Source organism: Colobus angolensis, unplaced genomic scaffold (genome assembly GCF_000951035.1).
Source record: "Colobus angolensis palliatus isolate OR3802 unplaced genomic scaffold, Cang.pa_1.0 Scaffold158, whole genome shotgun sequence".
Taxonomy (NCBI): Eukaryota; Metazoa; Chordata; class Mammalia; order Primates; family Cercopithecidae; genus Colobus; species Colobus angolensis.
The window spans coordinates 9,412,268-9,430,117 of NW_012114688.1; the positions used below are offsets into that span (position 1 = coordinate 9,412,268).

The 17,850-nt window shown below is 38.5% G+C and overlaps 1 protein-coding gene across 4 annotated transcripts in view; it reads right to left on the bottom strand.

Moving 5' to 3' along the window:
- Positions 1-1,092: 1,092 nt before the first annotated feature.
- Positions 1,093-17,850, bottom strand: part of CRYZ (crystallin, zeta (quinone reductase)) — a 28,229-nt gene continuing 11,471 nt past the window's right edge. For 2 of the 4 annotated variants that reach the window (XM_011936925.1, XM_011936926.1), the window contains 6 exons: positions 15,103-15,266; positions 10,147-10,198; positions 5,664-5,813; positions 2,671-2,772; positions 2,462-2,557; positions 1,093-2,050 (listed from right to left, as the gene is read on the bottom strand). In XM_011936925.1, coding sequence (XP_011792315.1) covers positions 1,889-2,050; positions 2,462-2,557; positions 2,671-2,772; positions 5,664-5,813; positions 10,147-10,198; positions 15,103-15,266 — 726 coding nt within the window. In that variant the 3' untranslated portion in view covers positions 1,093-1,888. The remainder of the gene's footprint in view (positions 2,051-2,461; positions 2,558-2,670; positions 2,773-5,663; positions 5,814-10,146; positions 10,199-15,102; positions 15,267-17,850) is intronic. The other 2 variants (XM_011936928.1, XM_011936929.1) reach the window with 2 other exon arrangements.

The window sequence follows — 17,850 nt, forward strand, 5'->3', positions numbered from 1 at the left end:
TAAGCCTATAATAATACTGGGGTTGAGGGATAGGAGAATGATAGGGGAGAGATGCATAAATATTAGTGTATTTTCTCGTGTAAAAGAGGGTTTAATATTGGTGATGTGGTGGGTGAGCGGTCCTCGTTGGGTTGTGATGTACATGTGTAGGGAATAGAGGGCGGTAATTAGTATGTTCAGTCCTGTAAGTATAATGGTAATATGTGATCAAGAAAATGAGGTTGTTACCACGAGTAATTCTCCTATTAGGTTAATAGTGGGTGGTAGCCCTAAGGCCACAGGCACCAACCAAGTAGTGAATGCAGTTGGCTGAAAGTTGGAACAAGACTAAAACCACAGAGATTTATGCAGAGAACATACCCAGTGCTACATATTCATAAAAAGGGTAGTTAATGCATACAGTTTTGCTAGTTTTGCCTTCAAAATTAATTAAACTGTATCGATGTATTTTGAAGTGTTAAGTCATCTGTATGCTTTAGCTCTTTCTATAGATGAGGCAAATGTACAAACAGATTAAACTGACTTTTACAGAATAATTATTCTTTTACCTTGTTGCATGGAAAGGAATCCTCCATTTTAGGATGCACATAAAATGCTAGCCTATATTGATGGCATTGCCTTAACACTTTTCTTTTTTTTTTAAGTAATTTTACAGGGCATTTAACCTAGAGAAACAGTGGATAAACTTGGAAAATGCTAATAGCAAAAACGTTTCAGTCACGGCACATATAGCCAGAAGCCAATGATATTCTTCAACTATAGAAATTAGCAGTGTTTTCTGTTCATTACTGAAACAGGATTCCATGTTCAAGCCAGAAATTGTCATTCAACAGAACTAATCAGGTCAAAACAATCAACCACATAATGTGACAAGACAAAAGGATGTGCTCATGTGATGAAAAACAAAAATAACAAATAATCAAACTTTTATTTCCTTGAATATAGTATTGATGGTAAGATTGCTAAGAGGTCATCCCTGTATTTAGTTTAGATAAAGGCTTCCAGCATAGAACACTGTTAAGAAGTAACTGTCAGGAGCTATGCAGAAGTGATGAGAGACAAATACTATAAAAACTGGAAAAGCAGGTTTTGATTTTCTATAGACTTTATTACACATTATTGAGACAAATGCAGATAATTCTTAATTTATCAAATTTGTGAGTTTAATTATTTCAACAAAATATATGACCCTCACCAAACAGATAACTCTAAATCTACTCTGAAAATCTAATCAATTGAGAAGTATTACCTATTTGGAGACTATGTAGTATATCAAAGATAAAGCTCGTATTCTCACAGAACATACGGGGTCATTGGTAGCCAACCAATAATGAAGTAAATATTCTAATATTTGGGAAAATACTGAGAAAACTAATAAATTGTCCTGGACATTATTTATTCTTGCCTTTACAAAAGACTTACACATCCAAATGAGGTTAGTTTAGAGTAGAGGTTTTGAGTCCAGAAAATGTTCAAAGTCCAATACAGCCATGGCTAATCAGAGACTAGAGAACCTTTACAAAGGTAAGTAGGCTTGAAAACCCTTGGAAACTGAGCAGTCTTATTTTGAACTAGCATGTTTTAATCAAAGGTATGGAACTAATCAAGTATCAATTAAGAATTACTGGAATGCACCCTCATGCCAAACGATGACTAACATGCTATTTCCTACTATGACGACTCCTTGATTTGAAATAGATGGCATACAAAAAATATTGCTAGCTACACGATGAATTTTACTCTTCTGCCTCTGCTCTCTAAAGAAAAATCCTATTTTTTCATGTAAGAAACTCATGAAATTGAGTATTAATTAAAGAAAAGATAGGGTAAGTATAACTGGGGGAAAGACAGTACCTCTGATTACACAGGAAATCCATGAAAGAATTAATCATAAGAGAAGAATCATTTTTCCAGTAGCCCCACTGCCATGAATGATATCTTTATGAGCCTCGGCCACCTTCTCCAACGGATATTGAGAACCTATTACAGGTTTCAACCAGCCAATTTCCATTCCAGCTTGAAGGGCTGCTGCATATTGCTGAAATTCCTCCTAAGAAAAAGGAAAAATAAATTTCTTTTTGTAGTGAACCATGATTTAATTTTCAGAAGCATTAAAAAAACTTCAGAATCTAAGTGTTATATTATAGTCTCTTACAAATGTGTGACTTCCGTGAACTTGTCCATAACAATAGAAAAAGTAGTTCTCTACATGATAACCATAAATCCCATCTGCCCGAGACAGTGTTAGTGTACAAAACACCTATTGTCCTGAAATAATTACTAGTATCACATTTCTATCTCAAAAGGTATGCTTACTTGGATATAAATTATATTGTCACCCTAGCTGCCCTTCTGGTGACTAATCCTTACCAACTCCCTCTAGTCATATAACTAAGTTTAACATCTATGCAAACTGTACCAATGTTTAAGTTATCAAAATCAGAAGTACTTCTTTTCCTACCTTGGTTGAGGAAAAGAGAGTAACTCCAATTATACTCGACTCCTTTGCCATGGTGTCCCGTGGGTTTATTTCAATAGTACCTCTGTTGCCAACAACCTAATATGAAAAACAGCAAGTCTACAGTTAAAGATTACTGCAAAATAGTGTTAAATTGTGGTAAAACATTAAAGTGGTAAAAAAAAAAAAAAAAAAAGAAGAGGAATACTTACGATCACTCGTCCTCTATGTGACAGAAGACTCAAGTCTTTACTAAGATTTACATTAGCTAACATTTCAATAATTACATCAATTCCTTTCTCACCAACATATTTCTATATAATAAAAGAGAAATGTAGAGTAAGATAGCAAGTGAAAAACTGTAAAATAGCTACTATCTGTACAAGATATTATAAAAATATGTTTCAAATGATATATAAATGCTACATCTTTGAAACTAATAATGCAAAATTTTAAATAATCTAATTATATAATTATGATGTAATTCCAAGGTACCAGCTAGAACATCTAAAATGATAAAGATTTGTACTAAATACATTGCTGTAATGAAATAAAATTTGCCTGGAATTTTCAGGTGCTAGACTCAACTTGAGTATAAAACACTTTTCCTTAGCTGAAAATTTTCTATCTTTAAAATAAAATTTCATAAAGAAACAACAAATCAAAAGTCCCAAAGCCCCAGGGGGCTCCCATTTTTATTAATAAACAAAAAGCAAAAGAAAATATCATTAGCTGTTTGGTTTTGCATGATTTTTGTTGTTTTAGTGCATCTGGTTTTGTTCTAAATGGTTTATAATCTGTTTGACGCACTAATTCTTTTGGGCTCTTGGATGATGGATGCTGGCTCTTACAAAAAGCTACACACATCTACATTATATTCATTTTATTTAACACACACACACAAATGAATTCTTGTGCCAGGGATTACACTAGGTACTAGGAATGCAAAGACAAACAAAGGGAGCTGAAAACAAAACTAGTGAGAAAGATGGGAAATACTACAGTCATAGCTATAATGCAATGGGCTAAGTAACACATTAGCAGAAATAAATCATACAATACAGAGAAAAAAGGTTAAAGTTTGATTGCCTGCCACGGTCAGAGAAAGTTCCACAGACACGATGAACTTGGCGCTGAGGGATGAATAGGAGTTTCCTAAGCCAAAAGAAAGGAGGATGAGTAAGGGGAAGTTAGATCTGAGGCTGAGTCAGTCTGGACCAAAGAAACAGAAAAGCAAAGATGGAGGGGGCTGAGACCACAGGACTGTAATACAAGCAGAGCTGAAGTATGTAATCAGGTAAGGGGGAGTGGCAGGGAGAGGAAGAGGTAGGAGAGAGGAGACTGTAAGTTGGGACAGATAGTGAAAATACAGTGAATGCCATGTTAAAGGATTTGGATTGCGTTTTTGTTGTTGTTGTTGCTGTTTTCTACAGCTGTTTATTACTGTACGTGCAAGTACAGTAGGGAACAGAGAGACAAAACTCTTGTCCTCATAAAGCTTCCATTTTAGTTGTTTCTGGAGTTTTTTTTTTAAGAGGGAGATAACAGCATAGATAAAAGGGGATATTAGTTTAGTTATGAATAACAGTCAAGGCTGGAGAAACTGAGGCCTAAACTAAGTTATGGTGGTGAGTGGAATAGAGATAAGGAAACACATCTGAAAGGCATGTCAGAGAAGAAATTGATAAAATGAGGTAACCAACTTGCTGGGTATGAGGGAGAATGATAATTAAAAGACAGGAAAAACAAATAAAATGAGGGTTTCTCTCTTGGGCGACCAGATGAGTAGCAATGTCTAGCGGGTTGATGGCATGAAGGAAGTCAACTCACGCCAAAGACAGTTTTGGAAATCAACAGCATATGGGTATTAAGGGAGCCACAAGAGTATATGAGACTGATCAGGATGAAAGTCTAGCACCACGGAAGATGTGAGACCAAGCAAAAACAACCTAAGGAATATGAATATTAAATAACATGAAGAGGGGGAGACTGAAAGTGAAAAGTCAGGAAAGTAAGAAGAGAACCAGTTTCAATGTGGTCAGGGTCATATGCTCCTGAAAAATCAAACAAGGTGAGGACTGAAAGAAGACCAGCAGACTGTTAATTAGGAGCTTCTCAGTGACCTCTGAGAAGCAGTATAAATACTTGGGCTATAAGCAAAACTGCAGTGAGAAGTGATGGATGGTAAGGAAGTAAAACCAATAAATACTACTTTTTCAAGAAGTTTTGTGGGAAAGAGGAGGTGGGGGGGCGTAAGATAAAGGTTAAGAGAATGTTTTTGAGAATGGGAGAGACTTAAGCAGAAGGAGTCAGTTGAAGCTCCCAAGACCTCATGATCTTAAAATTAGATTATTGCTAAACAAAAACCATACTCTTAAAATAACGAGCCATTTTTCATCTTTGTGAATATTCTTGGATAATGGTATCAGCAGTGAGTGCTAGATCTTAGGTTTCCCAGACGTATAACAAAGGAGTGCTTTTGCTGGGCTTTTTGGTAAGATGATTGCCAAAAACGTAATAAATTCTCACTCCTATTTTTTCCTTCATTTGTAATGATCTAGTTTACACAGTACTCAATATTTGGGAAATTCTAAGCTCCCTAACATGAGGAAGTGGTTGAGGATTAGCAAAGCAACAAGTGTTTATCAAATTGCTACTATAGTACAAGTGAAGAACTTCAGAATCTGCTTGAATTCTGTTAAATGCAGCAACTAACTAAATGCCACCTCACCATTTTGGATGCAGTAGTGATTATTCCTCCAAAACATCCATCTAACAAATGAACTTCATTCCCTGGGACACACAGATCCGGTTTGTAATCTATGGATATCTCACCTTCCATGGAGAATTCACATCAGTTGAAATTATATTAAGAATACCTCACAGCTGCAAATACAAAGCTGCAGCTTTACTTAAAAAGTTATTTGCATTAAAAAAATCAATTTTTATAGCTATAAGATTCTAGAGAAGTTATATTCTACTTAACACACATAAACAATACAAAAATGATAGTGACGGTTTAAAACTTAGACATCTCTGTTTTTTAAATAAATTAAAGTTTTAAAACACGCATAAAAATTCATCTAGGCACTGAAAAATGGAAGCAAACAGCTTTAAGGGAGTAGTTGGTTAAAAACGTATTAAAAAACCACGTAAGTCTCCAAGGAACAAAGCTTGACTTTTATAAAATGGTGGAAAATTTTACCTTAATTTTATCAATATAATTCACTTCTCTGTGATTGAACACTTCATGGGCTCCATTTTGCAAAACAATCTTTTGTCCTTCCTCAGTACCAGCAGTGCCCAAAACCTTTAAGCCATAAGCTCTAGAAATCTGGCATGCTGCTAATCCAACCTGAAAAACAAATACAACCCAAGAGTTACATATTCTCTACATTCCTGCAAACACTTAAATACATATAAGGAACTTAAGACTCCTATAGGACCCACCCTAACTTTAAGGAACTTAAGAGTGTAAATGAAGAAATAAGAAAAATAGCTAACTTTAATTGAGCATTTAAAATATTCCAGGAACCATACTAAATAATTTCTACATATTGTTTTATTTTATTCTCACAATGACCCTATAAAGTAGATACTATTATTGTCCCTATTTTACAGATAAGCAAGTTGAAGCTTCAAATTATAAGTAATTTGGCCAAGTCACATGCAGAGATGGAAACAGGGGCTAGACCAGTCTGACTGCAGAACTTGAGTTTTTAACCACTGTATCAATATGTTTGCAGGGTTTAAAGATGATCAGAACATGCTCTCTGACTTCTTTGTGCATACAAAATTCTAAATAACAAATGTAAGGCTTCTACCATTTAAGGAGAAGAGACAGGTATGTGGACAAATTAACTAATTCATCCATATGGTTTACAGAGTGTTTACGATGTGCTAGACATGGTACTTAATGTAAGAAAGAAATTTACATTCTAAGGATGGAGGAAGATAATCGTCATATGAACAAATTGAATGAATAAAATAAATTCAGGAAATAAAAGCCCTAAGAAAAAATAAGACTGGCTGTTGGGTTAGAGAGATAGGAATAGGGGCTATTTAGGTCATCAGGAAGGGTCACTCTGAAAAAACGAGACCTGAAAAAAGTGAGGAACAAGCCACAAGAACATCCGATCCGCCATGTGGACGATGCCGTGGGCAGAGTGAATGGCCACGGCTAACCTGGGGAGCTGGGAATGCAGTTGGGGTCAAAGAACAGAAAGAGGGGCAGTGTGGTTCAGGGAGGGGCATGTGCGAAAGGGTCGAAGATGAGGCCAGAAAGGCCGAGTCACATAGGATCTGAGGGGTGAAGGTAGAGACTTTTGAGTATATTAAAAACTATGCAGAACCACTGGAGAGCTTAAGCTAGGAAATGATCTGGCTGACTCAGGCTTTAAAAAGGCTGCTCCAATTACATGTGAGGCATAACGAAGGCAGTGAGGAAAATGGGAAGAGGAAGATCAGTTTGTAGCTGTTAGAACAGTCTAGATAAGAGATAAAGCTGGCTTGAACAAAGGTGGTGGCACTGGAAAAAATAAACAAATTCAGATATAGTTTAGAAGTAAGCTAAAGCGACTTCCTCACAGATTGAATGCGAGAGATGAGGAAAAGAGAAAAATACAGGATGTCTCCTATGTCTTTGGCCAGATTAACTGGGTAGAGTAACTGAGAAGGAGACTGGAGAGCACTAAGTTTGTGAAAATCTCCAGATTTCATTTTGCCAAAGGTAGTGGTGCATGCCTGTAATCCCAGCTATGTGGGAGGCTGAGGCGGGAGGACTGCTTGGGCCCAGGACTTTGAGGAGTTTGAGGTTGCAGTGCTCATACACTGCACTGCACTGTAGCCTGGGTAACGGAACAAGACTCTGTCTCTAAAAAATAAAAATAAAAGAACCACTTGGAACATGCTGAGCTGTACAGTGCTCATCTACTTAAAGGCGAAGATATTCAGCAATCAGGTGAATATGAGTATGGAGTCAAAGGAGTTCAGTTGGAGATATATATTAAAGATTCATTATCTTACAGACGGTATTTAAAGCCAAAGGATTAAGTGGAACATGGTGGCTCATGCCTGTAATCCCAGCACTTTGGGAGGCTGAAGTGGGTGGATCACCTGGGGTCAGGAATTCGAGATCAATCTGGGCAACCTGGCAAAATCCCAGCCTCCCAAAGTGCTGGGATTGTAAGAAATCACTAGAATACCAGATAAATGTGCTTAGCTTAGCATAAAAGAGAAATCAAAGTAGTTTAAGAAGACAGACAAAACAGCAATTATTTAAATAACAATACTAGGAAATATGTCTGATTAGATGACAAATGATTATACAAATAAGTGTCACATACATTGAGAACAGAGTTTCCCAAACTTGGCACTATTGACATTTTGGGCCAGATAATTATTTGCTGTGGGAGACTATCCCATGTATTGAAGAGTATCTACCCCCTAGATGCCAGAAACCCTTCCCCAAGTTGTGACAACCAAATATGTCTTCAGACATTGCCAAATGTTCCAGAGCGGAAGGAGAAATGATACAAAATCATCCACTACTCATAACCAGTGATTTACAGGGAGGACTGGGTTGGGCAAGAAAAGAATTAAGATGAAAAATGATAGAAACAGATTAAAGTTGTAACAGATTTCCAGGCCTGAAATGGACCTTCAAGATTATATGGCACATGGGAATAACAAGGCTGGACTCAGTCAGGTTATGGCAGGAATTTGCTTAACTGAAACAAACGAATACATGGAACTCACTGTCTGACGGAGGAGAGAGACATCCAATTAGATAAAACACAATCCAATATGGGGTGGGCCCAACTGATTTTCTACTTTAATTTTCAAATTTAAATAAAAGACCTCTAATAAAACCATACTTTAAAAAGCTAATGTAACTACATCTCCTGATGTTCTAACTGCTTTAAAAGGGTACTCAATAGCGCTTTTAAAAAGGCACTGTTTATTCTATTCTTGTCAACAATTATACCAGCAATACTCCTTTGACAGATTATGCACCATTATGTGTCAACTATTTTTCTTCTACTTATTTTGCTAACACTAAAATAGGGCACTCCTCACCAACATATCTGGATAATAGCTGTGTTCATAAATTCCACACCATTTTAAACACACAACATAATCCCCAAGGAATTTGAATTAAATGAGGGCAGAAAGTACAAACAGACCCAAGGCAAAACCCAGTACTGTTTCCCTCTGATAGGACAGGGAGGATCAGAAGCACTTCACATACCAGGTCGACAGCCTATCCCTGCCAGCCGAGGATTTAACAAACTCAGCCAGCTCAGAGAACAGTGTGGATTTTACCTTAAAAAAACAATCATGGTGAAGCAACTGGGCTTTTTACAAGAGGGTAAAGGGAATATAAAGAGATTTTCTTTAAACTCTTCTCTCCCCTTTCTACTGAAATCTTTCCCTTCTGCACAGAGCATGATGTTAGCTCTCTGAAAGCCAGGGTAATTTAAATAAATGTATGTGTTTGACAGATCCTTTAGTTATTTAGGGTTAAATTTAATTTAACCAAAAAATAGCCTTCAGTGAAGTTAAACAATGGGAGTTTTGGACAAGGTGTATCTGTCATATTTTCTCGAGCCCCATAAAGACAATCTTGGTGTTTTTTAATAAATTGTCTGATCTGTGAAATCCTTTAGAATTGACCTATTGGAAATGTAGGAAGCTAGGTGTGAAACCTCACATCTACCTAAAGAAACAGAGACAAAAAGGACTGAAGCTACCTGTCCTTTTACTTTTAAAGGTAAATTCACATTTTCAAGATACCAATCATTATTCAGGGGACAACGTGCCATTTAATATGTTATTTCTTTCAATCCACTCTCCAGAATACACAGTGCTCTGTAAGGGTTAACAGCATCCTCAAAGTAAGTATCTAGCCCCAGGCCTTTTATTTTTAAAATGCAAAATCTTATCTCCAAAATTTCCAAAGCATCTATTGATAGAGTTCATGTGGATTTCTTGTTAAATTCTAACTGCAGAGCTCTAACTTTTCGCTCTAAGCTCCTGAGAGGCAGATTGGCAGCTAGTTTCTTGAAGAGGTTTCTCATAGCCCTGTGTTGGATGATTTCACTGAAGGGCTTATTTTAAGTTCAGAGTCCTCCTCCCCCATTCCCCCACATTAGCATTTTCAGCCATGGGTTGTGGTGTTAAGGACAGGCCTGTATACTGCACTCCATGAATGTCATCAAAGCACAGCAGGCAAGCAGCAGAAGGGAGATAGAAAGGACTAAGAATTCACAGTGTAACTTTACCGTGCTGTCTGGGGCAACATAGGTAAGCTTTAATGAGCCTTAGTTTCCTTATCTAAGGGAATATGGAATTAACATCAACCTTAAAGAACTGTTTAAAATTCTAAATAAATATTTTTATATGCTACTTGAAGGCAAAAACAAGGCCAGTTTATCTTAGTCCACACCCACTACAGGTGGGAAATCTAACATATTTTTGAAGGGGTGCTCTGTTGGGTTTATTAACCAAGAAATGCTAAACTAATGACTAAATATCACCTTCAGAAGACCAAAATCAAAAAGCTTTACTACATAAAGAAAAAAAGCATCTTTGACTATATTTATAAATCTGACTTTTAAAAATGACCAAAGGAACTATAATGGAATAAACTCAAGCTTGTTTCAAAATACACTAAAAAAAATACTTACTCCTCCACTCGCCCCATGAACCAGAACACTTTCTCCAGCTTTCACACGGGCACTGCAAAAGAAAGTATAAGTTACATCACCTTATATTTTGAAGCTAATTAATCTTAGGTGTTTTCATCATCTTAAGGAATTTCTACCCTTAGTCTGGCTAACACTAACACAAAGAGAAAATGCAACCTGATATACAGCCCCAAATATTCCCTAAGCTTCACAGAATAAACAAAGCCTTCAATTCATTTATTTCTTTAACAAGTATTTATTGGGAGTCTTTATGTTCCAGGCACTATGCTGCAGGACACTGGGATCACTATGCGGCGCTACTTCTGAGTAGCTACAGTCCTTGTAGGTCATGAAGTGAAACTGCTGAGCCTGGAGGATCTGGAATCTCTCATTCCCGTATATCCCCACAGAAAGGGCCTCAAAGCAGGTTTATTATAGCTCAGTCTTTATTCTGTGGTCTAGAGTAATGTCCAAGTAAACACAGTAGCTATCTTTTTGCCCGAGGAAAGAAAGTATTTTTTTCTTCTCCATGTCTCCGAACATCAGGTTGCACCAGCCTTGTACTCTCACTTCAGAGAGCAAAGCTGAGTCAGCAAAGGTCAGAGAGTAGGAAATGCAATAAATCCTATCACAAAGATTCCCATGTCATCCCCTAAAATGTCCAGATTCTCTGGTGAAATGGTATTTTCTTTTTACTTCTGGTTCATATGACTACTTTTCTAGTATATACTGAAAAGAAGGGACATGCAGCAAGGCATGAGGGGATGCCTCACTATTCCAGATGGACAGTGCCAATGTCACAAGCCAGCAGATGCTGTGGGATCCAGATCTGACTCTCAGAAAGGATCTCTTACTTCCTCGAACAATGTGGGGTGGCCACACTGTAGAGACATTATGGAACATTATGCTCCATCTGGGAAAGAGAACACAGTAACCAGAGTCCTGCTCCCAGCTGTGTACCAACAACTGAGAAGTGGCAACAATGAGCAATAAGAGAAGCTTTCTCCCACACTCTTGCTTGGAGCTAAAGAGACTGAGGACAATATGTTAAAGTAAAACATAAACATAAGGGGATAGGATCACTAGTGTTAAACTATGGGATATGAAATACCTCCCAACGAAATTTTTCAAAAATTCTTATACGATGCCCCTCAAACACTAAAGACACATTCTCATAAAAATCCCTAGGCCTGGGGTGAGGGGAGAAAAAGCAGGCAAATCCTTTCCTCAATCCTTGTGCAGAGTCTCTGTGACAGTTAATTTTATGTGTCAACTTGACTGGACCAAGGAATCCGATATTTGTTCCAACATTACTCTGGATGTTTCTGTAACAGTGTTTTTTCTCTAGAATGTGGGTGTGCCTCATCCAATCAGCTGAAGGCTTTTGTTCTCAAAGACTGACCTCTGATGAGCAAGAGTAAATTCAGCCAGCAAACTTTCTAGGGACTTAAACTGCACCTCTTCCTTGCGTCTCCAGCCTGCTGGCCCACCGCAACACATTTTAGACTCACCAGTCCTCCACAATTTCATGGGCCAACTCTTTAAAATGAATCAATCTGTGTGCGTGCGCACGTGTGTGTGTGTGTGTGTGTGTGTACACAGTGACTGACTCTTAAGGAATTTATACAGAGATAAATGATAGATTAGGTCGATCAAATAGATAGATGATTGACTGATAGACAGGCAGACAGAGAGACACACATCTTGTTGTTTGCTTCTCTGCAGGACCCCGACTAATACAGTCATCTTCCCTGGCGCTCACAGCACTCAGCCTGGCCTTCCATGCTGCTGTTCCCTACCATCTTCTAGTCACTAAAGACTAAGACCTGGCACACAGCCTTTCTCTTCCACCCCAAATCCAGCTCCAATCAAGGAGATTCAGCATTCCCCAGAAAATCAAGCACCACAGTTCCTGAATTTTCCTCCACTTACAGCCACTCTCTCCCAGGGCTATAACTACCAGCAACCATTCCCCCTGAGAAGTATCAGATGCCAATAATCAGGATTATGACACTAATCTATCCTAATTCTGAAAACCCATATTCTCTCAAAATCTTTCTTCAACTATGCAGAGATTACTGACTCTCAACAGCTCCATTTCTGCCCACTTGCTGCTCCTGGCCTTCCATCCCTCCTCAGCCTGGATTCCATAGTAGATTGCCCAACCTCCTCTTCCCACAGTCGCCTGTGCTCTCATTTCCTTTGCACCATTCCATTTTGCCACCAATATTCCAGCCCTGGATTAATGTTCAAATCTAGCTTCCTTGATACTTTATCCAAATGACTAAGTATTATAGAAAAAAAAAAAAAAATCACATGACCATGCATTTTGGTGCCACTTCAGCTTTGATTGTTAAAATATCACTTTTTGCCTCCTACTTAATTGTGAAAAGTGAGGCAATGACATACAAGTACCTTCAACACTTCACCTCCCTACCCATAAATGTTTCCATAATTGTATCATCTTTACGCCTTCTAGGTTTTACGGATAAGCTATCCTTTCCATACCAGAAGCCAGTCTCTCTACCTATGTCCTAAGTCCTTTCCATCTTACCTTATGCAGATTTTTTTCGATCTGTAAATATGTTCAAGTCTTGCCTATTCTTAAAAAAAAAAAAATCCCTTTTTCCCACATACTCTCCTCAGGTAACCTTCTACTCTCTCTTCCTTGTCTCCCCGATTTTTAAAAGAATAGTCGTCACTCAAGGAATTGATTTCCTCTTCCTTCCTCAATCCACTCAATCAAGCTCTTCCCACCATTCTATTGAAAAGGAACTGACTAATGTCACCAATGACCTCTTAATTGTTGGGCCCAACTGTTATTTGTTTCTGAACAGACCTCTGTGCTGCATTTGACAGCTGGCCTCCCTCCTTAGTAGCAATATCAATTGCCACTCCTAACGCTGCCAGCAGTGATTGTTGTGAACTTGTGAACCTGTGCGAGCCCTGTACTAAGAACTTTATACACATTACCTCCAAATAATTCTTACCACACCCTAGCAGGTAGGTGCTGTTATTATCTATGTTTCTCAAATCAGTAAACTGCACCTGAGATGTTTAAGTAACTTAACCAAGGTCACACAACTAGCACTATGTGAAGACATTAACCCAGGCCTTTCTGTCTTCAAAGCCCATGCATTCGCTGGATGCTTAAGGGATACCATAACCTCTAGATTCTGCTGGCCATGGAATCCTTTCAGTCTCTTACGAGTCTATCCTTTTTCTCTCACTACATTCTTAAATGGTGATGTTCACGAGGGTTCTATTTTCAATCCAGTGTTCTCAATCCCTGAGGGATTTCAATCACTTTTCATCTTGTCAATTCTTACCTACATGCTGCTATCCCCAAATTTTTATCTCCAATCTTCAAGCTTCTGACTTTTTTATCCAATAGGCTACTGAACCTCTCCATTAGGATGTGTCTCTCCCAATTTCAAATCCAAAACTGAATACAGCTTCCCTCTGAAACTTTCTCCTTCTTTTCTTTGTCACAGGTAAACATGAACCAAGCTAGAAAAGCTAGACTACTCTTAAGCTCTTCCTCATTCTCTACCTGCAAATAATCACCAAATATCCCCCCAAATATCCCCCCAAATATCCCACCAAAATTTAGTGATTTTACCCCCACTAAATAGTTATTCTTTCCTCTCTACTTACTTCTTCTACCAGAACCCTTGCTCTGACTCATAAGGATTTTGTCTAGTGGAGACTCCTATAAGACACTCCTATCTCTCTCTCCATTCCTATCCTCAAATCCATTCTACACACAGCAGATAAGTGATCTTAATCAAACACAAATATCACAATGGTAGTCTCCTCAATAAAGCATTTCATTACTTCCAGTCCTTTACAGAGCAATAGATGAGCTCTATAATCTGTCTTTTACAATCTGAATTCTATCTATTTGATGACAGTTAACATTTATTGAAAGATTACTCTGTTCCAACTTTATTCTTCACTACTCCTTCTCTTGAAATTTCCTCTCTAACAAAATCAAGTTGCTATAGCTGTTCCCACATACCACACTGTTTTTCCCCATACTACCCCCATTGTCTAGAATGTCCTCTCTCCTTCTAGTTACCCTTCCTCAGGTGAATTCCCTCTGATGCTTTTCAAATACTTAGTAGACGGGATTAAAATATAGATTCTCAGGCACCAGCTATGGAAACTGACCAGAGGGTCTGGGGTAGGGCCCTATAGTGTACTATTAAATTGCTGCCTGGATGATTCTAATGGATAACAAGATTCTTGAACCACGGCTTTAAAATAATAAGTTAAAATAATAAGTCTTTTTTTTCCTTTCTTTTTTTTTTTGTGAGACGGAGTCTCGCTCTGTCGTCCAGGCTGGCATGCAGTGGCACGATCTCAGCTCACTGCAAGCTCCGCCTCCTGGGTTCACGCCATTCTCCTGCCTCAGCCTCCTGAGTACCTGGGGCTACAGGTGCCCGCCACCACGCCTGGCTAATTTTTTGTAGTTTTAGTAGAGATGGGGTTTCATCGTGTTAGCCAAGATGGTCCTGATCTCCTGAGCTGGTGATCCGCCCGTCTCGGCCTCCCAAAGTTCTGGGATTACAGGTGTTAGCCACCACGAAAATAGTAAGTCTTACACCTTGCCAGGAAGCCCTACCTCATCACCACAGGCACATGCCTTCTGAGCCTATATATCCCTATGCACATTTCTACCACTGTACTTCCCACATTATATATAAATATGATCACTCTTATGTCATTTCCCTTACTAGACTATGAGCATCTTGAACACAGTGTTCGCTCTTTTTTGTATCCCCAGTGATTAGTACAATTTCCCAAATTCACAGTTTCCATTATATAAATGTTTAATGGTAAGTAACGTAACCAAAAATAATGAACAGATGAATGGACAGACAACTAGAAGGGAGGCAGTTAACACTGCCCTCTTTTGGTATTGGCCATAAAATTGATAAAGTGTGTTATTACCTGTGGATCAGAGCTCGATAGGCTGTAAAATATGGGATACCGATAGCAGCTCCTTGTTTAAAGTCCAGTTTTTCAGGTAGTTTGTAAACAGTGTGGTCTGCTGCAAGAGCATACTCTGCATAGCCCCCAGAGATCGTGCTGCTAGTGAAAACTCTGTCACCTTTCTAGGGGAAGAGACAAATGAATAAATGCAGGAGGACTAAAAATATTACATCAAAATAGGTATAATCCTTTATAACAAGAAATAAGTGAATACTTATCTATTGTTCTCTATATCTAGGGTCTCATATAAATAATTTTGGTTTTTTTTTCTTTTTTTTGAGACGGAGTCTCGCTCTGTTACCCGGGCTGCAGTGCAGTGGTCGGATCTCAGCTCACTGCAAGCTCCGCCTCCCAGGTTCCCGCCATTCTCCTGCCTCAGCCTCCGGAGTAGCTGGGACTACAGACGCCCGCCACCTCGCCCGGCTAGTTTTTTGTATTTTTTTTAGTAGAGACGGGGTTTCACCGTGTTAGCCAGGATGGTCTCGATCTCCTGACCTCGTGATCCGCCCGTCTCGGCCTCCCAAAGTGCTGGGATTACAGGCTTGAGCCACCGCGCCCGGCCTAATTTTGGTTTTGTGAGTTGGAGTCTTGCTCTGTCACCCAGGCTGGAGTACAATGGCATGCTCTCAGCTCATTGCAACCTCTGCCTCCCGGGTTCAAGCAATTCTCCTGCCTCAGCCTCCCAAGTAGCTGGCATTACAGGCACGCACCACCACGCCCAGCTAATTTTTGTATTTTTAGTAGAGACAGGGTTTCACCATGTTGGTCAGGCTGGTCTTGAACTCCTGACCTCGTGATCTGCCCACCTCGGCCTCCCAAAGTGCTGGGATTACAGGTGTGAGCTACAGTGCCCAGCCATAAATCATTTTAAAATACTGAACGTTTAAAAATATTTAATAATGGGAACTGATGGCAAGAAAATCTAAGGAAAACAGAAAAAAACATAAGGAAGGATAAACTTCCTTGAATGGCATCATGATGATGCTGATGGCTCAGTCCATGAAGAGCTTGCTATGTCAGGCACTGCATTAAGTGTCTCTGGAATGTTATCTAATTTCATCTTCACAACAGCCAGTGAGGTGGGCATGTTTATTATCTCTTATTTTAGAGCAATCCCCACTACACAGATGAGGAAATTGAGGAACAAAGAAGTTCAATAATTTCCTCAGATCAAGCAGCTAGCAAATAGCAGGCAACATAAACTGTTATTTTTGCCCAAAATGCTGGGGAGAAGAAACAAATAAAATCTGAAGTTTCTTCCACACACCAAACACCTACTCTAAATCCCATCCATGAGTTTCCTCACCCTTGCATTGCCACTATGTCTCATGCAAACACCCAAAGGCAGAAAACCATACTAGGACCCTGACAGCAGATGACCCAGGACAGCTTCTTCTTGTCACGGCACCAGAAACACAGTAAAGTCTCAACAAATGTCTGTTGAACCTCACTATTTAAAAGCAGATGCAGGACTCAGGGTGAAGTAATGCCCTAGCCAGGCATTATTGGTCCAGTATGTAATCCACATGTTAAGGAAAATTGGACTGCCCACCGTAACCACCAGGCTTAACTCCTTCTTAAAAAAAGTAAATATTCCTTAGAAGAGGCAAATTATTAAGGCAATGATTGCTCAGTATACTTTAACAGAAATCTGAAAATGTAGAAATGCTATCGGATAAAGACAAAAAAGATTCAAAAGCCATCCAAGAATCAAAGACAAGTACCACCACTTAATATGGTTGCCTAGAAATGTCAAATATGATGAAGATTAATCCTGTTTTTACAGCTAAAAAGCATGTTAAATTGATTTCAATATAATTCAAACATTTACTGCGAATATACAATATAGAAAGCATTATTTCAAGTTATGTGAGGGACATCAATACCACTGTCCCTAATGTCAAGCATCCTAGACTCTAGGAGGAGAGAAAAGCAAACGATAGAAATAATTATAAAAGCAAGGCAAACATGATGAGCCACTGAGAATAGGTAAAAGAAAAAGAAAGAAATCACTTCTAAGTAGAGGAAATTAGGAATAGCTTCATTGAGAAACTAATAATTGAGGTAAGTCTTGAAGAACAGGACAAGATTTTGAAAACTAGAATGGGGAAGAGTCATTATGGGTGAAGGAAACAAAGTTGGCAAAATGATAGGGACAGCAATAAATGCCAAGAAATTAGCAGCATTTATTACTAATGAGTAAGCAGACTAACGTGTGGTATGTAACCATTTCAGGAGATAAAATGAAAAGAAATTGAAGCTAAAGTGTAAAATTCTTTGAATCTATGTTTATAAGTTTCAATTAAATTTTGTCAATTAGAAGAACCAATATGAACAAAAACACAGAGATGAGAGAGCATGGGATGTGCAGGGAAGGACAAACAGTTAATTACTGAAGAATAAACTACACTGTGAAGAGGAGTGGGAGGTAAGACTGGAAAAATAGATGGGAGAGAGCATGAAACAGTCTTATTTCGTAACAATAAGGAATTTTAAGAGTCTTCCTGAAGTCTATAAGACATGGATGCAAGAATGAAAACAGAGGTGTAAAACAATCATAATTAAACTTTATAAAAGGATTCATTCTAGATTAAGGATGAATTCCTGGGAAAAGAGAAAGTTACGTAGCCATTATAGAAATCCAGGTCAGGGGTGTAGTTAAGTAGGTAAGATAGCCTGAACTAAACTACTGGCAGTGGAAATGGA